This window comes from Agelaius phoeniceus, chromosome 15 (assembly GCF_051311805.1).
Source record: "Agelaius phoeniceus isolate bAgePho1 chromosome 15, bAgePho1.hap1, whole genome shotgun sequence".
Lineage (NCBI taxonomy): Eukaryota > Metazoa > Chordata > Aves > Passeriformes > Icteridae > Agelaius > Agelaius phoeniceus.
Genome location: NC_135279.1, coordinates 2724202 through 2746490, shown reverse-complemented (window position 1 = coordinate 2746490; position 22289 = coordinate 2724202). Strand labels below are relative to the sequence as shown.

The 22289-nt window shown below is 42.9% G+C and overlaps 1 protein-coding gene across 7 annotated transcripts in view; it reads right to left on the bottom strand.

Annotated features, from left to right (window-relative positions):
- Positions 1 to 3822: 3822 nt before the first annotated feature.
- The window catches only part of CPEB4 (cytoplasmic polyadenylation element binding protein 4), a 38200-nt gene continuing 19733 nt past the window's right edge, over positions 3823 to 22289 (bottom strand). For 2 of the 7 annotated variants that reach the window (XM_077186355.1, XM_077186359.1), the window contains 7 exons: positions 15921 to 15944; positions 13878 to 14051; positions 12789 to 12878; positions 12220 to 12338; positions 11295 to 11409; positions 10849 to 11030; positions 3823 to 8207 (listed from right to left, as the gene is read on the bottom strand). In XM_077186355.1, the coding sequence (XP_077042470.1) occupies positions 7980 to 8207; positions 10849 to 11030; positions 11295 to 11409; positions 12220 to 12338; positions 12789 to 12878; positions 13878 to 14051; positions 15921 to 15944 (932 nt within the window). In that variant the 3' untranslated portion in view covers positions 3823 to 7979. The other 5 variants (XM_054642802.2, XM_054642807.2, XM_077186356.1 and 2 more) reach the window with 4 other exon arrangements.

Here is a 22289-nt window from a genome sequence, read left to right as displayed (position 1 = left end):
CCTCCAGATGCTGAAAGAATCCTGGCTCATGCAGGATGTAAAATGCAAAAATCACTAGATCATCCCCAGATTGAGCATTAATGTAGATAATCCAAGACCAGGCACAGAAAGCTCACAATTTCTTCTCCTCTGAGATCCAATGGGATCCCAGGCCAAAGTGTGACCACCAACACACCTGGCTGCAGGAGTGCCCATCCCTGGAGGTGGCACTCAGTGCTCTGGGCTGGGGACAAGGTGGGGTTGGGGCACAGCTGGGACTCAATGGACACTGAGGTCTTTTCCAACCCAAAAGGTTCTGGGATTCTCAGCAGCAAGGCCACCCTGTAATGGCACTGAGCATTCCCTCCTCCCTCTCTCCCTCTCTCCCCCAGAGACATCAGGATGCTGCCAGAAGAGGAGCAGAGCAGGGCTCTGTCTCCATGGATTGCTCCTCTGCAGAGAAAATGGAAGCAGTCACTGCTTTGTTCTGCCCTCACGTTCCTCCACAGACACCCCCTGCAAAAGCAACGCCTGAGCAAATTCCCTTTCCCCTGAGTGAAGAACTGAGCTGATTTTGCCAGTGTGTACAGAGCAACATCTGTCCATGCACAGCTGGCCCACTGCAGCAGAGCTGGGGGCTGCTGCTTCCAGGAGAGTGCCTCAGAAACGTCAGGAATCCCATTTAAACTCAGAAACACTCGGCATGAACGTGCTCCCAACCCAGCCCAGCACTGGGCATCAGCTTAAAGCCACAAGCATTGCCTTACAAAGTGACACTTGGCCAAAGTGACAACTTAATGCACAGCAAGGCCTGAACAATCCCTGAGCAAACTGATCCTGCTCTGTGAGTCAGCAGTGATGTCAGATGGTGATTTACACCAAGCAAACATTCTTTTCAAGCCTTGGGTTGGACAAGGCTGGCAGAGATTTTTTTTTTTTTTAATGCATTTCTCTCCGTCCATGGATTTCAGATCTGGTCTCAGTTATTGAGGCATACAGTGTGTGTCCACTGCATCTACCCCATCACTGCCATTTAAAACCAATGTTCTTCACTCCCATGAAAAGCAAAGCAACTCAAAGTTTTGGGATGAAAAAATACCCCACAGCTGACAGCAATAAAACTGCATCCATTTTAAACATTAAGAATAATACAAACCCAAAAATGTGTCCTCACAGTCATCCCTGACCTGTGCTGTGCTCAAAGGATTTAATCTCAGCTTTCATGACTCACCAAATTAAATTTCAGGAGGAAAAATGCAATCAAGCACTGACTTAATGCATCTCTATATTTTATGTATACCAGAAGGACTGAGAACTTTGGACCAGCAAATTTTGTGGAGGAACCTTAACAGAACACGGTCTCCCACGCTCCATAAACAAAGTGACAGAGGCAGCTTCCCTTAGGGAGAGATGCATTCAAACAAACCAGCATTTAGTATCAAATTGTCTCTCTGACAAGCCCTACAAGAAGTCAGGAAATTATAGTTCCTGTGCCATGAAAACAGGTGATATCTGACAGCATCAATCAGAGCACGGGGGTGCAGGAAGACTTTCAGTGGTGTATTCAGAGCACTGATTCACCCCCTTCAGTTCCTTTGAGTGCACAGACAGCTGTGAGGATATTCTTATCCCACAGGCTGTTTTTCACTCTGACAAACTGAATCAGCTTATTTCACACAGAGGAAGGGATGGCAGCTTTTCTCCTCATCTCCCCTTTCCGAGGCTGTGTCTCGTCCCAGATTCCCTGGAGCTGCACTGAGCGTTTTGGGAGCAGCAGCTGGAGGGTCAGGACAGAGCAGGAAGTGTCCCACAACAACCTGAGAGCCCAGAGCCCTCCTGGAGATCAGCTCAGCCTCTAAACCCGGGGGAGATTGGGTCCATCCACCTCCTGCACCAGCCTGGAATGTGGCAGCTCCTTCACAGCAAGTGGCACCTGAGAGGGCTCCCAGGGACTGTGATGGGGGCAGCCGTGCTGGAAGGAAAAAGCTGGGAATCACACACTGGGAATTCTGGAATTCCACCCAGCAGGGCTTACCTCCATCTTCTGGAGTCTGCCTGTAGCATTTACTTACAGCTTCGGTGCAAAGGGAAAGCCAAAATGGATTTGTTGTGTTATTGCCCAAGAAACTTACCAGCAATTCAGAATCAGCCCATCACTCCCAAGAGATTATTTGGAGTTTTGAATGATCCAGACCTTTCCCCTTATTGATTTCAATGTTTTAGATTCTGCCTAGTAAGAAAACTTAAACATTCACCAAGTATTCTGCAATCTTCAGAATAGGAGAATTCTAGAATGAATATACACTGTAATCCCCAACTGTAAATCAGATGTTGGATCCTGAGAAACTCTCTAAGTTTGCAGGACTTTGGAGTCGGGCAGGGGGTGCCGTGTTTGTGAAGGACATTGCTGGTTCCACCACCACAGCATCCAAAGCCTCAAACCTTCCATGCTCCAGGACCAGATTTCAAGTCTATCACACTTGTGAAAAAGCATGAACACATAAATAAACCCATGTTGTTCGAAAGACCATTTGCACTTGAAAACAATGTCAAGAACTGTGGCTATTTCCCAACAATCCCTGTGCAGGGAACAGAGGGATGAAGTTTCCCAGCCAAGTCACAGCTGGAGCTGGTCAAGGGTGTCTGGTAGCACTGGGGCATTCCTGGCTCACTGGGCAGGCAATGCACCTCCAGCCACTCCTGATCCCAGCATCCCAGCTTTCTGTTCAGTCATGGCCAGGAGTTGGGAATATCTGTGTGGAACCACCTGCAAAGCTGCACATTCCTGTTAAAAACCCATTTCCAAAAGCAGGAGCTGCTCCACGTGCACCAGGTGAAGGCAGGAGCAAGTGAAGGGATCAGCACTGGCAGAACTAATCCCATCAGAGCTGCAGGACCTGCGTTTCCCGGAGCACCACACAAAGGAAGGAGACTCACCATCCACTGAGCATTTGCACCACAATACCTTCAGTGATGGCTCTCCAGATTAACAGCACAACTCTGGGATTCCTTAAGCACCTGTTGAACAGTCCTTGAAGAGCAGATCTGTAGGGTAGAAACTCTTCACGAGACTTTCCAGAGATTTCAAGTTTAGATATTTTAAATTAAAGGCTGAAACGAGCAAGTTCTCTAAAATGTCAGCTGCCTTCCCTGTGTTACTGTCAGATCACAAGCGTGAGACAATTAAAGAGGATTCCCTGTCTGTCCCTGCCTTGCTGGGCTCTGCCCTGGCCCCACTCTGGTTCTCTCTCTGTCCCACTGCTCAGTGGCCTCTGATCTCTCTCTGGCTGAAGGAGCTGGGATTGTTCAGCCTGGAAAAGAGAAGGATTTGGTTGACCCAACTGTGGCCTTCCAGTAGCTGAAGGAAAGATGCAGAGAGACCCTTTAACAAGGGATGGAGGGACAGGACACAGGGAATGGCTTCACACTGACAGAGCAGGGTTGGATGGGATATTGGGAAGAAATTCTCCCCTGTCAGAGTGGGCAGGCCCTGGCACAGGTGCCCAGAGCAGCTGGGGCTGCCCCTGGATCCCTGGCAGTGCCCAAGGCCGGGCTGGATGGGGCTGGGAGCAGCTGGGACAGTGGGAGGTGTCCCTGCCATGGCAGGGCTGGCACTGGATGAGCTTTAACCATGGTGGGTTTACCTGTGCCTCGGTGCTTCTCTCCTCACCTGCTGCATCTTCACCTCCCCAAGGAACCTTTGCTGCATTTGACACCAGAACCTAAAGCCCTTCTTTCACCCCACACAGCCCAACAAAATCCCCTCCCCAAGCCCCACGAGCTTCGGCCACAAAGGAAGGAGTTCCTACAGGAAGCTCAAAAGAAAAAGGTTAAGGAGAGACATTGAGTTAAAAGTTTTATTCATTCAACATCTCACATTACAAATATTTAAAAATTATATGCATACTGGTATAAATAGTCATTTGCAAACTATTTAATAACATTAATTTTCACTAGCACTTCAACAAATGAACTCTTTAAAAAAAGTAACTTGTGTTATATAACTTAGAGTAGAACATACAAAAATATGAACTTAAACGTGAAAATGACTTTAATAAAAAATGAATTACCCTTATTTAAAATGCTATAATAAATACTACAACCTCCCCATACACAGTAAAAACTATATGGAAATTCAGCCAAGTAGTACAATTAACTGACATACTTAAATAACTTTTCCTTCTGATAATATGAGCAATACATTGGGGGAAAAACATATTAGGGATTAGTAAAAACTAGACACCCACTTGCTAAAAGTTTCACTTCCAAAAAATATAACAAAAAAATCTGATGAAAATTATAAAAACTAATTATACTTTAAAATTTAAAAATATAAAAAATAAAACAGTTGAATACAATATTGTCCCAATTCTTACAATGCTATCACAGTAGCTTTAAAATAAGATAATAAAATAAAGCAAATGACCAAAACGTTTTATTCCATTTTTTTTTAAAAATAATCTCAAATTTACATTAGTAGAAAGATTGATTTCTGATTCTTTTCTTTAGAAACACCAGCAAGAAAGAGGATTTACTAGAACAGTAGAAAATGACATTTTTAAATGTCTGCAATTAAAAACAAAGAATTACACTGCAAAGATCTTCCAGAAGTCTGAAATAGGTATTGCACATAACTTGAAGTTAACTTGCCACAATCCATCACATTCAAGTTTTAAATCACCTTTGAACAGAAGGTTTGAACTCTTCAAAAACACAAGGGGTGAATTATCAAGTCTTTCCAACAGCATCCTTATAAAACGCTAAATTCAGTCACTGCAAGGTTGAAATTTGCATTCTGCAGAGGTCTGTGTATGGAGAAGTAGAGACTATACCAAAAAAGCACGGGGCAGTGGGGTTCCTTTACATATAAAATAATCAGAAACACTTTATTTTACATTGCAAAAATAACCATGGAATTACTCTGTCACTCCCCCGGGGAACGCCGCTGCTCATTAATGACACCCCCCCCACCGGTAGCTAATTACACGTTAATGAGCCTGGGGCTACACGGTAACCCCAGAGAGCCCCGTGCCATCAGGAGGCTGGGCCAGCACTGTTGAAGCACAGAGTAATGGAGAGAATTGTTTATGCCCTGTAAATCGAAGTGTAACCAAAGGATCTGTAAACACGCTTGTCACACAATCACAAGTGAATATTAGTAGAATAACGATTTCTTACATTAGTCATGCATACTAACATTACATGCCTGCCACCTAGCAGGCTCTCTTTTATTCTTTAAATATAATTTAAAAGAGCAGACACGGTTCTGCATCAAACACCTAACATCGATTCTTTATTAATAATAAAAATGGCTAAACATTCACCAAAAACGTCTGCATTTGTGTATAATTTTTAAAAACTCAGTAAGAAGCGGTAGACAATTTTGATGGTTCTTGACTTTTAAATTTCTACACTATATTTATGCATTTAAATTTCATGGGTCTAAAGACAAGTGTCATTTGTCACTTTCATGCTTTTTCTTCTTTAATTCTCAACTTTACATATACTATTTCTTAAATTATATGTACACCAAATACCTGGTGCTGGGCTAAGATGTTTAAGCAACATGCTTTCTTTTCTCTGCAGATTCTAAAATAGCATTGCCAGTGCACAACATCCATAATTCAAAATGTATGCAGAGCACTGAAATGTATAAAAAGCAGAATATAAGAAAATAAAATTTATTAAAATTATTTATATTAAAAAATGAAGTATATGAAGATCTCTCAGTAATAAAAGTACAAAAAGCTACTCTTTGCAATATGAAAAATTGAGGTATTGCATAAAGAGATATCCCGTCAGTGAAAAGTGTGCCTAAAAATGCTCACTGTTGGAAAAACAAGATATACAAAAGTAGTGCATAACAAATATACATTATGTGCATGACAAAATAAGTTAGCTACAAAAACACTGTACCGAAATTCAGCAGGTCATGTACAAAGGGAAAAAATTATTATTCAAAGCTAGTTCTCAAACAGTGTTATTTTCTTGTAATGGAAACCCACCTCACCTGTTTGCTGGGTAGGATCGGCACAATAGCACACCCCAAGCCACCTACAAGCATTAAAAAAATGAAAGGAACATTCCAACTAGAATTATGTACTTCAGAGAAAAAAAAGTCCCTGACAATCTACACAAGAGCACTCTGCATTTGCATTACTGTTGTCAATATTTTCAGGGATTTCAGTAAAAGCAGCTCCCTTGCTATACTTGACTAATAGACAGCAAATGTCTCCATTTTGACCTTTGGAACTTGGTAAGGTATCAGTTCATTAAAGCCTGTATTGAACAGAAAAACTGCTTCTCATAAAGATAATGGGGGCTGGGGGAAAGGGATGAGGGGGGCTTTGAAGGGAGCAGATGTTTTCCAAGCAGTGCCAGGGCAAATCTTTGGTTTGGGAGACTCTCGGGTGGTCCCAGGCCCCTGGGGCCGGGCAGAGATTGCCACAGAATCACTTTGTTTGCACACTGCTACATCCTTGGTGGAGAAGTTGGCCAGGGCATTTAGTTGAAAAGTACTAAAAATAAATTTTCAGAACTACTCCTTCATTCATCTGTTTCAAACTAAACCCTCTGCACCCACTCGTCAGCATTCGCTTCGCGTGTCCTGGGCTGATGCTTCTCAAGGCAGGACTGAGTCCCAATAAAGCCGGCGTTAATTGGCGATGTTGGCACTTCCACCTGCGTGTCTTTATCTCCCCACAATTAGTTCTGAAGAGCTGGGATCTGAGCTGGGATTCTTTCTACAGGAAGAGTAAGAAAGGCATCTGCACACCTGCACCATTCCGTGCACACAATTCGGCCGGCGGTGCAGAGCAGGACTTGGGAACTCCTTGGGTTCATGCCTTCTGTTACAGCTAAATTTGAGGGGATAGAAAACTGACTTTACAGCCAAGATGGGAAACCAATAAGCAGCCAATTTGAGTTTGTGTGCCACAATGGAATAGCAAAACTCCAGTAAAAATCAGTGATATCCTTGAGGTATCTTTAGGTTTTCTACTTTTTCACGTCAAAATGGAGAGCAAAGGCTGGCCCCTGATGAATGTTAGTATATTAGGATATAGAGTTATATATAGCCATCAAAAATAAAATCTATATATTTATCCTTCAGGAGAGGAAATGCCAGTTCACTAGTTGTCATTACTCTAGCTTTGGTAGGATATCTAGGGCTGTAACCAGACAATTGAGTTCTCTTAAAGAAAAAAAAAAGTGCACTCCCCCCTCAGTAGTAACTTTACTCAACTTTTACATTCAGGAATTCTTAAAATGTAATCATTTTGATGAAAATATAGTAAGCTCTGCCTATCTCGTTAGTAATTTGGATGTGGGTGGTAGCCAGAGGCACGGTCAGATACACACCGAGCTAAAATTTCAGCCTCAAAACCCTTAAAAGAGTTTAAAAGAAAAAAACAAACAAAAAAAGATCATTATTATAGTGCTGCTTCAACTTTGCTCATGCATTTCTGTTGCTTTAAACATGCTCTTTCCTGTTGGTAGGTAAATGCTAACTTCATTTGTTGCTGGAAAAATCCAAAAACAACCAAAAAAAAAATAAAAAAGAGAGGCAAAAACAGGCTTCCCTGGGGGAAAAGTGTCAGAACAGACTGATAGTGTTATTGTTACACGGTTATTTAATAAAAGTATTATTATGTTCTTTATTAACAATAATTTAATTAAAAAACCAAAATACTCTATTGTTTCAATTCTCTTCTCTTAATATTTTTTTCTCTCCTCTAAGAAAACGTTGCAGGAAATTAAGTGTTCTCTCGGTAGTAAAGACAAGAGAATGCAACTCACTTGCAACATGTTATCGATACGAAAAGGAGTTCCCAATACAGTTTTCAATGACAAGATTCTATAAAATACCCATTATAGGTCATTCTTTCATTAGACTATTGTTAAATTACAGACTACTACAAAAGGACATGCTGTGAGTGAGGGGCGGGGTGGGGAGGAACAGAAGAGTGCACTTAATTGGAGGCCTGCAAATGAGCGATCCTTTAGTTCCAGCGGAATGAAATATGTCTCGGGCGGTCCCCTCCCTCCTTGACCAGGGGCTTGTGGAACTCCCTGCCAGCCCGGGAATGGATAGCAGCCCAGCAATATTCACAGTAATACTGCAGACACGTCACGTTAGCACAGAAGAACGGGGCGAACTTCCCGCCGCAGCGGGCGCCCTGACACTCGTCACACAGCTGATCGTCCAAGACATATGGCTTAACTTCCACCTGCAGCCACAAAACGAGACAGTTGGTCATTCTTCAGTGCAAATTCTTAATCCCACACCCGTGTTTTAGCAGGGTAGACAGCAGTTATGCAGTAGGGAATGTTAAAATCAAGATTTCCCCCTCATGACACCTGGACGTGGCTGTTGAACACCCCAAATTCCAGGCACTTCAATGCTTCTACCCCCTCTTTGATCCTGCAGAAAAACCCCAGAATTCAGTGCTGACCATCAGTCTGATACCTGCTGTCACTGATTTACAGAAACAACCTATTGACTGACAACAAAACCTTGGATCATTATGGGAGTTATTTTTGATTCCCAATTAAGCTCTGTCCCTTTCAGGCAGGAATGGAAACTGTTTATACAACACTGTAACTGCTGATTAAATATGCACGTGTGTCTGAAGTTCCAGTGTTAAGACAATTCATTTACTCTCTAAATAAACACTTCATTTCTGTATTTTTTCCATGGCTTAGTCCTCTCAGCAAAAGGAAATCCACCTGATCTTGTTGGGATCAAATGAGAGGCTTACCACAGGACTGATGCCCTCCTACGCTGCTGGCATTAAGGGCCAGGTGATGGGCAGGAATTCAGAACAGCAGAAATAAATATAGGTACAAGTTCCTGCTCTAGAAGGGTTTGTGAACCTTCTCTGAAGCTCACTGAATGTGATGTTTTCACCAACATTTTCAAACGCCCAGGCTGTGACTGGTATCTCTGCTGTTATCTCTGCATCTGGCCTGGGGCTGCTCCCCTCTGCACCTCACAGGCCTCAGACACACCTCAGGCAAATAAGGACATTCACAACTTGCTGGGTTTTTCAACCCACCCAATTTTATCACAGTCCAGATGGCTCTGCAGTAGTTTGATGTCATTTTTGCTTACAGGACACATAAACTGCTCAGACAGAGCACAGCAGCCTTTTTAATGACCTGTTTTTCTCCTCTTTCAGTGCTCGAGTTGCATTTCCCAAAACCCTGCCCTGCCAACTCAGTCAATTTGTACAAGAGCAGAAGCAGGCAAATATTACTAACACCACATTCCCCATTTCTCTAATCTGCTCTGCAGTGGGAGGTTGGGGATTTTTGAGGAGTGTTGCCTTCTCCAAGTGCTAAAAGGACAAAGGTGCCACACAGGCCTCCTTCATGTGGTGATTCTGCTCCGTTCCCTCTGCTCAGCCACCTTCAGAGGCTAAACTGCAGAGCTCAGGTGTCCTTGTCACATTAATTCTGAGTGTGACAGGGCTGGAACTGCTCCCTGAGCTGGGCACAGAGGATTTCCCAGCTCCAGGGAAAGTCTCAGTTACAGCAGCTCCATCAGGCCCTCTCAGGGTGGGAGCCCGAGCCACTGAACCCTTCCTGTGCATTATCTCAGGGCACACCCTTTAGCAGCACTCCTTGCCTAATTTTACAGGAAATCCTTTCTTGTTACTGGTTTTTTTTTTACTAATTTTATTTTTCTTTTTGCAGAAAAGCAGTATTAGAAAACTAAAAATAAATAGAACTTTAATAAAAACTAGTGTTGCTGTATTTTTACCTCCCTCATGCACCCAATTTCTCATATAATGAATCCTCTCTGAGCATTATCTCCCCACACAAAAACTATACAAAAAATGAGGAAATAGGGAGTGGGGGGAGAGAAGGAAGGGGAAATAGATTGCAAAATTTTTTTTCAGAGTTTACAAGTACTTACTTAAATTTGTAGTCCCACCAGCTTCAATGGACCTATTCACCCAAGTGTCTGCTTATGCAAGCACAAGTTGCACAAGGGCAGCCCAAATTATTTGTTCAAAGCTGTACAGAACTTATTTCAGAGCCAAGATTAGAACAAAGACATTCCAATTCACAGGCCCACAGTCAAATTGTTGTTACAATTCTTCTGCTTTATAACTAAAGCAGAAGTGAAAAGATAATGGGCTAATCAGCCAAGTTTGGAGGTTTTCCACTGTATTAACTTTAAAATTAAGATCAGCAGTGACAGTCATGTAGGAAAAATCCAGAGACAAAGGATGAATTACAAGAGGAGATGTGAGCATCTGAGTTTCCCAAAACTGTGGTCTGAGTATCACTGTAACTGGCAGTTACATTTTAGAGAGATGAAGAGGGCAGAAAGTGAAGCGCTGATCCATTTGGCATATTGCTCTAATTTAAAATAATAAGGAACACAATAATAAAGGAAAGAAATAAGCAAGCACAGCCTTTGCACAGGCTGTGGAGGGTGACTGCAAGGCTGCAGGGCACAGTAACAAGCTTACAAGGCATTACCAGGATGCTCTTGGACACCCAGCACACACTGGAGCGGTTCTGCTTCTTCTCCCAAAGGAGAAAGAGCTGTGGCAGGCACCTCCCTCCCTGCATCTCACAAAATCCCCAAATCCTTGCAGAGGGAGCATCTGAGGAGCTCAATATTCTTGGAAAAGGCCAAGGCAGCTGCCACACTTCCCACTACACTCAGCAACTCGAGAAAAGCCTTTTTCACAGTCACCTCCCACGTGCCAGCACCAGCAGCTCCCCACCACTCCGTTTCCATCCCGTGCTGCATCCGAGAGGCACTAAAAACGGGATTAACCTGCTGTAACACTCCAGGGACGCCTCTGAGGCAGGGAGGGCATGGGCAGAGGAGCAGGGGGGACCAGGCCTTACCCGTTTATCAATCTCTCCGTGCTGCAGCTGGACGAAGCGGGCGCTGATAGCAGCAATGTAGCTCTGTTGGTTGGAAAACGCCACCCGCCCGGCCCCCTTGGGGTACTTCAGCTCGGGGTCGGTGTCGATGCCGGCGTAGCAAACCCCTCCGTAGAGCCGGTCCATGATCATCGCCAGCTCCACTGCAGCACAAAGCAAAACCAAACAGGGCTCTAGGCTGCCTCGTTTCTCTCACAGCACCGCCTCAGGATGGTTTGTGTCCCCCACTGTGTCACCACAATGCAAAACCAAACAGGGCTCTAGGCTGCCTCGTTTCTCTCAAAGCACCGCCTCAGGATGGTTTGTGTCCCCCACTGTGTCACCACGCTCAGAATTCCAGGCTGGCTTCCCCCAGTGCTCCCCAAACCAGGCTGCACATCCAACATGCCCAGTGCTGCAGTGTGTACCTGCTCGTAAAGGCCGAGGAACACCACCAACAAAAATGGTTTTTCTTGGGTCAAGAGGCTGGGAACCATCCATAACAAAATCACTATCACTAAGGTTCCAAGGCCGGATCTGAACCTATGGACAAAAAGCCTGGTTTTTTTAACCATTCACAATTCAAAGTGTCTCAGTAATATAAATTACAACAGAGTCCTACAGAGAAGAAAACTTCTTAAACAGCTCTACTTTCTAAACTCTACTTGGTCAGCAAAATGGAATGGTAACGAGCTCTCTTAAGACAGACCATTTGAGGATGCTAAATTTCATCACTTCCTTGTTACCCAAATTTCTGGGGAAAAAAACCCTCACCCTCTGCTCACACATTTACTTAATCATGACTGAGTTGTGCTGTACAACCCCCCTGGTCACACAGATCTGCACTGCTCCTGTTGTCCCAGCCTTATCTCAGTGCAGCAGGCTCCAGAGATGCCTGTTTGGCTCCTGTGCTGCTTTCTATTTGGTTACAGCTGGCCAAAGTTTGAAGCACAGGACTAGAGCAGAATTCTCCCCAACTACTGACAGACTTGTGTTATCCCCCCAATCATTTGTATATTAATAATTTACAGTTCAATGCCATGGTATGTTTTTTAGGGTTTATCTGTTATATACAACACTCAGATAGTATGAATTCTACATGTTCATCATTAGCAAGCAAAAAAATACCTGTGTGGAAATACAATTTTTTCTGATAAAAATAGGCATTGTAACTAGACTAAAAAACTTTCTTATGTCTTGTTCAAAACCAGTAAGTTGGTCTTTTCTCTTCTTAATTTGACACCTTAAAGAAATTTTAACATTAACATTCTGAAGACAGAAAAAACTGCATGTGAAGAGCCCAATTTGTGATTATCACCCAGGAATTGTGCAGGCCCTGACAATTGCACCTACCGGTTTGTCTTTGATAGTGGGGCTGGAAACACAGAGATAGAGCTTTCCATCTTCTTCAATGCATGCATCAATCAGTGCCTGCACAGAGCTTTCATCTTGGAACAGCAAAAATGCATATCCTGGCCAAGGGAAAACACAAACATCACTGCTGCTGTTTGTCAACAGGATCAGAATTTCACTCAGAATTAGGTTTGGCATCATGCTTCCAACACAGGAGAGAAAAAGACTTAAGGTGTCTCAGCACTTATTTCCAACCACAAGTGCTCTGGTTTTTCACCTAAGGGACAAATCCTTCCCAGCTGCTGTGGAAGGCATTTAGTGCCTTTAAAAAGCTGTTACTACATGTACAACAACAGGGGAAAGAGGGAAAATGGAATAAAGGAAAAACAGGACATTAAGGAAGAGTTCTTCCAGTGAATAATAACTGCAAAGCTATATTTGAAACTTCACCAGTTTAGAACAATCACAAGGATTAAATTCTAAACATTGTGTCACTGTCAGACCAATCTTGTGCTTTATCACAAAGAAATTATTCTAAAATGCTCATCTTATTGGTTTGCAGTATTTACCTTTAGGAGGAAAATAAGATTTGCTCTCTGCCTTGTGCGGCCAGTCTACAATCAAAGGTCCAAAGCGCCGAAAACTTGCAGTGATCTCATCTGGAACAGGAGAGGAGGGAAAATACATTGAACTTAAGGCATTTGAAAGGCACTGATTTCAGGTAGCTTCATCCTATAAACATTCTGTGACCCTCCAGGTTCAGCAGCTCACTGCTGTGCTCAGTAGCTGATGGAGGATCTTTGTGACACTCCTTATAAAACAAGACAGGCCAAAGCTCAAACTGTTCTTTCACTGATAATTATAAATAAAAGCTCATAATCCACTAATTCTCAGGAACTGAGCCACTGCATCTATACTGTTATAATAGTCAACTGCTCTCATGGGTGACATGAAATTCAGGTTACCATGTCACAGCAGTGCATTAGATGCTCTGACACAAAAAAGTGGGGATTAAAATAATTCTGTGATTAAGAAAAAAACTTTTCAGCTTTATTGCTGCATTTCTTCTAACCACTATCCCAGCAGGCTCATACAGACAGAACACAGAGCTGTGGTGAAAGGAAGCTTCACAACACCTGCACCTGACCTTTCAATTTCATTTTAATAACAACTGAAGTATTCTGCCACCTGTATTTGTGTGATGAGCCACCACAAAACCCTGGTGCCTCAGGATGCCCTGCACAGATTCATTCCTGTCTGGGTTCTCACCATGCACAGGTCAGGAGCCACCACAGGACAAAAATCATTGATGGAAACAACCTCAACTGCACAGGAGCAACCAAACACAGAGTTAGGACTTGCTGCCCCACACAGACCTTACAAAACTATGAGCAGCTTTTCCTGCTGCTGGGACATCTGGGGCAATGGATTTATGTGTTTCCACAGGTGATATTGGCTAGTTTAATTTTGCACTTTTGTACTTTTTACCCTGCTGAAGTCAGTTTAATGCGCGGACGCGTGATTTTTTTTTTCTTGGTGGCAGAACAACCGCACGGCCTAAACTCATCGAAAGAAAGATCCATTTCCATATCAAAGCTTGGAGAGCAGCCATCCCTGAGCTGGCAGACAAAAGGCTCAGGCCTGGGTGGGGTTTTTACCTTCGTCGATGTCGGGAGGGAGCCCCCCCACAAAGACCTTGCGGGAGTAGCGTTCCACGCGCTCCCCGTTCTGGTGCGAGAAGCAGTGGGGAGACCCCAGGCCGCTGTGCAGGCTCTGATCCCCACGGCCATCGTCCAGGAACCCATCCTCCATGGGGAACAGCGAGGACTGACCTGAAGAGGGGGTTGGAAAAAAAGAAAAACAGGGAAAAAAAAACCATACTAACAGAACAAAGCGCACACTGTTGGAATAATTGGGGAAAATGCACCAGTTGCTGCATCAGCAGAACTGGGAGTGATTTGCCCTCTGAATGAGCAGTTATGTTCTCGATTTCATTGCACCCTTTCGGTTTCCAGCATCATCCAGCAGCTCAAATGCTTCATTTCAGAGGAAAGGTTCCTCCTCATAACAAACCAGGATTTCTAACGGGTGCTCGAGCTGAATGCTTTCCATAATATTTTGTGTTTCCAATGAGGTTTCTTTTAAAAAGCATTAAAAGGGAAGGGAACAGCCAATTTGGTTTCTGGGGCTCTCACAGTATCAAGCCATCTATTCCATTTTCCAGTGAACAGCTTCTTCCAGGGAACAGATAAAATTTCAAGGTGAAAATGGGAAAACAAGAATTCTACCAGTTAAATATATTACACATTTAAATTACCTGATAACAAAAGATATCAAAAACCACCCACTAGTAAATAACAAAAATAACCTGAGGAAAACATTGCACTGTCATTTACTGCAAAGACTGAAAATTTTGTCCCCCCTACAACTTTGCTTCAGTCTTACAAGAGAGTTTTGTTAATGGGCTTATTCTAAGAGAAAATGTTGTAAAATGAGAAATGTTCCCTTCACAGTCCAACATCTTTCTATGACAATCCTTTATCAGAGAGTTCCTTAATAATATTTCTTTTAAATAAGGTTCTTTGTTATAAATGCCACTGTATAATATCATAAATAGAGCACAGGAGCTGTTCTTTGCCATGAATTCCCTCTTTAATTCCAATATTCAACTGCTACACAGCAAACTGAGACTTCTATTCATTTAAGGAGCATTTTAGGAATAAATATATATAGGGAGAGTAAGTAATGAGGTGTGCTACAAGTTCTAGGATACATTTCCTTTTGTCTATGATGTGATACACTGTGTCTGTTGTTTCAGGATTCATCCCAATCTACCACAGAAATGTACTGGTGAGGTTAATTTATCCTGGTTTTGCTTCCTCCCCTTGAAAGAAATTGGTTTTTAAAAGGAAAACATCTTGAAAACAGAAAATCTGACCAAGATAGAGACATTTTCTGTGACAAAAATAAAACAGCTAAGAAGCTGAAAGGAAAAAAAAAAAAGTAGTAAAATCCACAGTCCATAGAATTTCTATGAATAAAAAATGGAAGGCTCGGTCAGGTTGCCTTATTTGAAATTTCGAATTTCAAATATCTTTTACACACCTTTAATAAAAATAACAGTCAAGTATAATCAGGCCTCTCTCTGTAGCTGGGCAAACCTCATTCCTACTATGATAAAAATATTGTAATATTGACTTCAGCCTTGTTTCTTCCTAAGGAACTGCTGCACATGGGATTTGTTTCATCTCTTAAGACCCCAATCCTGCAGGTATTGTTGGGAGGGAGCAATTCCCAAACCTAACTCCCCTTCCCAGGCTCCTCAGCTGCTGCTGGAGAACTTCACACACACATTGAACCCAGCAGGTCAGACACTCACTGCATTTATGCTCCATCAGCACCAAAAATTCCCAAAATAAACTCCTCCAGCATTGGCATTCATAACACACACACACACAAACACAGCAACACAGCCCCCCAGGGTCACAAACCATCCAGGTGATGTCCACTGTGATCATTTCAGCTCAGGTACTCCCTAATCCACTTAAAATGCTGATTTATGGCATGCAGACTATGTAAATGTATGTGAAACTGCTCCCTTATAAGCTTAAAGTTTGGACTTTGCCCTCTAGTAAAAACTGAATGTTATTTCTCCCATGAGACATTGTCAACATTAGAAAATTAAAGAGGAATATTGTTACCTCGCCTTCTCCCATATGTCCTTGCTGCATGTTAAATGAGAAAGAAAACAGCCTTTCAATCATTGTTATAAGGACCAAAAGACCTCGTTTTATTGCCTTTATACTGACTCAGTGATTCTCAAGCCTTTGCAGATCCAGGTTATTTCAAAGAAGTGTTCACGAGCTGCCCCTCCCACCCCCCATGGCCTCCTCGGCCCAGCTCTGTTACTTACTGATAAACCACGGTGACAGGAGCCTGAGCAAGTGGATGTGGATAACCCAAGAGACTTTTGGAAGCAATTTTAGCCCTGAATTTGCACATTTATTGATTTATTTGAGCTATTCCTGGGGGTGTGCCTATAAGCAAATGGGTCTTTCCCCATGCACCAGGCTGTCCCTGCCTTGCCAAGCTCCAGAATATTCCAACACTGCTCTCCACCTGAGCTGCAGGAGAAGCCCTGACACAAGGGAAGGGACAGAGTGGTGTGACACTTGCTGTTTTGAAATCAGGTTGCTTTGCACAAGCCACAAAATCCTTGGTTCAATTCTGACTGGCAAACGACCAGCTGAAAAACTGAAAAATCAGGGAGCAAACTGGGCCACTGAAGTTGCCTTCTAGACTCAGCAGTGTGTCCAGCAGGATGGATTCTCTCACACTAACCCAGGACACTGTGCTGCAATAATTTGTTACCCACTCATTCCTACTTTTCATGTTTCAGACGAAATCAATTCTACCCCTACAAACAACAGCATTTGCTGTGCTGGCCTGCAAGAACCCATTGTCAGAGCACGGCCAAACTTTCTAATCAAACTTGCACATTCTTTCTCTTTTAATCTCATTAAAATCTCTTTCTGAAAGCAGGCCAAGTGTTTTCAAAACTTGGATTCTTCCTGGCAAGTGCTGTGAGAAACTCTGAGCACATCATGTGTTTGATTTTGCTTCCCCATTCAAAGTTGAGGCCGGCAATTAGTTAAAGCATTGAAATATTTGTAAACCACAACAATACAGGAGTCATTTCCTCTTTCCAAATAAAAATTGTATCAATCCAATTTACTTCATGATTATTTAACATCCATAAGATCATTTCACTCTTCTGGTAGAAACTCACAATTAACACCAAGAACACAAATTAACAAAACCCTGGTCTTCAGACTGGAGCATATTCTTGAGGCAAAGGTTTTATGGGAGAATCTTAAGGGCTGAGGGCCTTTCCAAGTACAGTTTTTCCATGGTCATTTGGAATTTTGAAATGCAGGAGGCTGATACAGTCCTCAGAGGAGAAATGTAAGGAAATGACAGAGCATCAGCACTCTTGCTGTGTCCCTGCCTGAGCCCAGCAGCCTTTGCACGTTTTGGAGCACATCAAGCACTCTCAAAGCCAGAAAAATCCTGCTTGTGGTTTCTGAATTACTGACAAAACCACACAGCCTCCTCCTCTCTGTACACTCCCTGCTGGCACCAGCACCCAGACACGACTGCACTGTGGATGTGAGACCACAACTCAGGCCAGGGGACTTCTCACAGCCTCCCCACCTGAGCCACTCCTCACAAGAGGACTTTGCTCCTTTACCAGGACAAAAAACACCCCAAAAAAGCTCAGCCACCAGCTAGGAATTATTTCCAGTGCCAAATACTAGGTTTAGAGAACCAAAGACTATGATTTTTTTTTCCTCTTCCTCTTCTTAATTTGCCTCTTGTTTTCAGCGTTTGCTTCACATCTAAGCCACAAAATACCAACATCTGACATTTCAAAACATTTCTCAGGAGCCACAGTTTATAAACTGGCCCAGCACAGCACAGATACAAACTTTCTCTGCTCCCTGCATGCAGGGTTCATCACACGCCATTAATTTCACACAATGTGAAACTCTGCGAAATCCAAACAGCATTGAGGCAAGGAATGCTCTCTTGGCAGGCCAGGAAGGCAGCTGAGTCCCCCCTTCTGGCTTTCAGAAATTCAGATTAAGAGAAGGCTTTGCTACACCAGCACCCAGCTAAGCTGCTGCACAAATGAAGCCTTGAACTGCCACCAACACAGGAAAAGGTTTAATTTGTACATCACAACACTTGCTCCTCCTTTGCTGAGAAATGAGACAACTGCAGCCTTGGTTTGGATTCCTCAAAGCTGCTTTTCCCTTCCCCATTTCTTCAGTGCTTCAGATAATTGCATAAAGGGCCCAAGATTTATTTATCTCGTGAGGGATCTGAGCAAGAATTTTGCTACAAAACCTAAAAATACAAAGTGTTCATGCAACTGGTTCAACTGCTCGTTAATAACCAATGCAGAGATGTTTTGCCAATAAAATCAGCCTGAAATTTAAAATGCTATTAGCAGCTGCTTCAATTATTTTGTTCCTTCAGCCCTCCCTTTATTTCTGTCTTGGAAATGAAGCCATAGAGAAAGTCAATGATCTTTTGCAAAAATCTGCTGCTTTTACTTTTCATTTTAAGGAACATCAGGAATAAGCAACCCACTCAGATTTTATTTGTCTTCTCCTCATTTGAGACACTTAATGGGCTCCTGGTCCCTTCCCTTTCTCCTTTCTTTTTTTAAAATTCATGTATTTTGTGTCTATACCTCCAGTTAAATGTGCTGAGCTCTCTTCCCTCTAGAGGAAGAAGCATCACAAAACCTGTCAGCACATTGGGTATAACCACAAGCACATTCTGCTGAAAAACCCTGAAAAATGCTGCAGGGATCCTAAATCACTCAATCCCCAACCTTGCTCCAAGTTTGTGCTGCACAAATTGTGCCCAGGTTGGGCACCTGGCTCCTGCTGGTTCCAGGTGTATTTTGTATTTTGTATTTATACCATTAGCAGCTGTTTGTTAAATATTACATAAATGGAGAGAAGTGCCAGATGCCAGATTTTCTTTCTTTTTTTTTTTAAGGGGTATAATAAGGTTTTCTCTATTGTTACTACCATTGGTGAGCAGTTGTTTATGTTGGAAAGTAAATATGACCAATATCAGAGAGTTTCAGGCTTTCACTGAAACTGGAAAGGTGATTTGGGGCCAGGCTTTTTTTTCCCTTAGGACATAACTTAGAGAAACAGAAATATCAAAGCTCCACAGGATTATTTCTAAAAGTGAGCTGGATATCCTTGAATCTACCAGAGAAAACATTTTGACTTGCCTGAATTTTACTTTTAAATTCTAGAAAAATAACTGCAGCACAATCTGCTTTAGCCATTATACCAGCAGAGCTTTTTTCCTACATTTGTTTTACATTCAACTGTACTTTGCAATTCTATCAAGATTGCCAACTCTGTGCACGAGGCCATTACAAACATGAACTCCAATATTTTAGTACCTTTTCCCCCCCAGTACTCTCTGAGAGCAGGCAGGGCTGGTTCTCACTCCAGAATGAGATTTTATCATCACTTTGTATTTCACAACACATTTCACATGGATCACATGTTTGCCACAGGTAAGAGGACATTTCACAAGAGGTTCTGTAAGGTCACCTCAAGCCCTGTTTCACCAGGGAACAAATTAAACATCTCCTTAAGCAAACCAAGGGAAGACAAGTTCAGAAAATTCTAAAGAACATCTCCATTTAATGCATATTTGGTTAAATAAGCTCTATCAGAGACCCAAGCAGGGATTTTGCAGAGAGCTAGATACACTTGTTAAATCAGAACATAGAAAATCTCATCTACCTGCATGTATTACACACAGAAATATTTCTTTCCATTGAATAGACCCTTACCATTTAATTCTTAGATGACATTTTCAGCTTGAAAGCAGATAATGTCATGAAAAGTTGTGTTTGTCCTCAGCTGGAGTGATGGGACAAGGGGGAATGGCCTCAAACTGAAAGAGGGAAGGTTTAGATTAAATTTTGGGAAGAATTTCATCTTCTGTGAAGGTGGGGAGGCCCTGGCACAGAGAAGCTGAGGCTGCCCCATCCCTGGAAGTGTCCAAGGCCAGGCTGGACAGCATTGGAGCACCCTGGGACAGTGGAAGGTGTCCCTGCCATGGCAGGGGGATGAAACTAAATTACCTTTAAAGTCCCTTCCAACCCAAAGCACTCTGAGGTTCTAAGGCAGGCAAAAAAAGGTTCTCTTTTTTACACATTCCTTGATTTCAGTTCTAAACCACAAAAGGATCAGGCAGCACTTCCAGGAGTGTTAACTGAGACATTTGCACGTGTGCAGAAGCATTGCCCGCTTCAGGCTCTTAATCTCATTCCAGGCAAATTATTCCAAGCACACAATGTGGAATCACTGCATGCTGAGTGTGGGACAGCAGCCCCTCCATGGCACCAGCCCAGGACACCTGATCCAGGAGAAATTCTCTCAATACAGAATAAACTGAACAAAATGCTAACGAATCTGCACTGACAGTCAATGTATTCCATGTCAGAACTTTGCATTTTACAGTCCCAGCCATTTCTGACACTGTCAGATGAGATCCCTGTCCTAAAAATGGTTTTCTAAACCAAGCCACTAAAAGGGAATATGAGAGATTCCCTGTTTTGTGGATTTCAAACGCTACCAAACTTCAAAGAGTGAAAACTCTTCCAATAATATTTTATTAATCTTAAAACAGTCCTACAAAAATGAAGCAGCTCTGTGTGTACATCTGAAGAATGTATATTTGACACACTTTCAGCAATGTCAAAGTCAGCATGAAACCAGCAAAGAAGCCTAAATTTGGCTGCACAGTAAAACCAAGGATTAGCACCTTTGGAATTACTAAATCTGCAAAATTAAGCAGCAGAGTTGCCAAAACTTTTACTTTTCCTCTTAATTTACTTTTAAAGAAACACAATGTAAAAAGAGATTTAAAAAAAACATGTTGTTAAATACAGCTCTACCTTATGTCCAAAATGTCCAAACAAATGCTGAAAAACAGGAGTACTATTGTAGATGCAAATATTATGCTTTATTTCAAGTAAAGCCAGATGCCTGAAGACAAGTATTTACCATTCCTTCTGTCAAGAACAGGAACAAAATGAAGTTTCTGTTATTCCATAGCACTCAAGTACAGGTCTGACTAGAATCTTTAATTTTCAATTCCAGGTCACTGTCACAAAACAACTGAGAGACAAAAAGCAAACAGGTTTCTTTCCTTCAAAAACCCTGTGGAGAATCATCCTGCAAAATCCTTTGGTAAATAACACTGTTTTACCTGTGATTATGTTGAATTAATTGGGTTCACACGGTAGAAAGGTAGAACCTGAGTGAGTGGCAGGAAGCAGATTCTCAGCATAATAGCTGCAAACAGGGAGTGTTGACAACTTTCTACATCAAATAAGCAGGGCTGGAGAGAGGCTGAGAACACTGAAAGGAAAGTGGCTGTTTCCAAGGCTTGTGCAATGAGCTGCAAGGTTTTTAGGGCTTTCATCTGCCTGAAGAAAATCTGCCCCACTGAGAGATGGGGCAGTCACAGCCAGGACAGAATTACCCTTGGGAAGAAGCCTCCACACTCTTGTCCCTCTCTGGAGCCTTTCCAAAGCCACCTGGATGTGTCCCTGTGCCACCTGCTCCAGGTGAGCCTGCCTGGGCAGGGGATGATCCCTTCCAGCCCCTGGGATCCCCTGATTCCCAGACTGCAGGGACAGGAGGGAACATCCTGCTCCAGTAACTCCTGGCTTGGGCAACTGAGCCAGAAAGCCCTGGACATGCTTGCAGAATTACTGAATCCCAGAATCATTTGGGTTGGGAAAGGCCTCCAAGGACATTGAGTCCAAGCTGTGACTGATGCCAGTTTTGTCACCCAGCCCAGAGCACTGAGTGCCACGTCCAGGCCTTCCTTGGACCCCTCCAGGGATGGGCACTCCACAGTTCAAGCCTAAAGGTGAAGGTGAAATGGGGTAAAAAAGAGGAACTCTGGAAACCCCGAGTTCAGTTTGTGTGAGGGCTTTAAACCCAGCCCCAGTGTCACTGCTCTGCTGCTCTGTCACACCAACAGGGCCCTGCACTGAAGGCACCTCCAGACAGGATTTTCCTCCATTTCCACCACCACTTAACTACCCCTGAAATGTGACAAACCCAATTCAGTCTCCTTCATCTCCAAACTACAGAAGCTTTAAAGGTAACTTTGAACCTTCTTTGCTATAAAACAGCAGAACACAGAGAAATCTCCTAAACCAACCTGCTACAAATCCTAGACACAGCTCCAGCTTTGTCTACCAGGGATCAATATTTGTTCCTTAATTCCAATTATATTCCAGTGGGATACTGCAAATCAATTGAAGTGGGGAGCTTTAAATATTGTATGTATTTGATTACAACTCTACTCCAGGATCCCCTATAGAGTGTGAGATAAGAAACCAAAAGCAGAGGAGCAAATCATGGAGCACAACCAGCAGCTGGAGACTGGATATTAGTTGGAATTATAGTGTATTTCAGGAGAGCAGGCACCCTGCTGCTCATGGCACT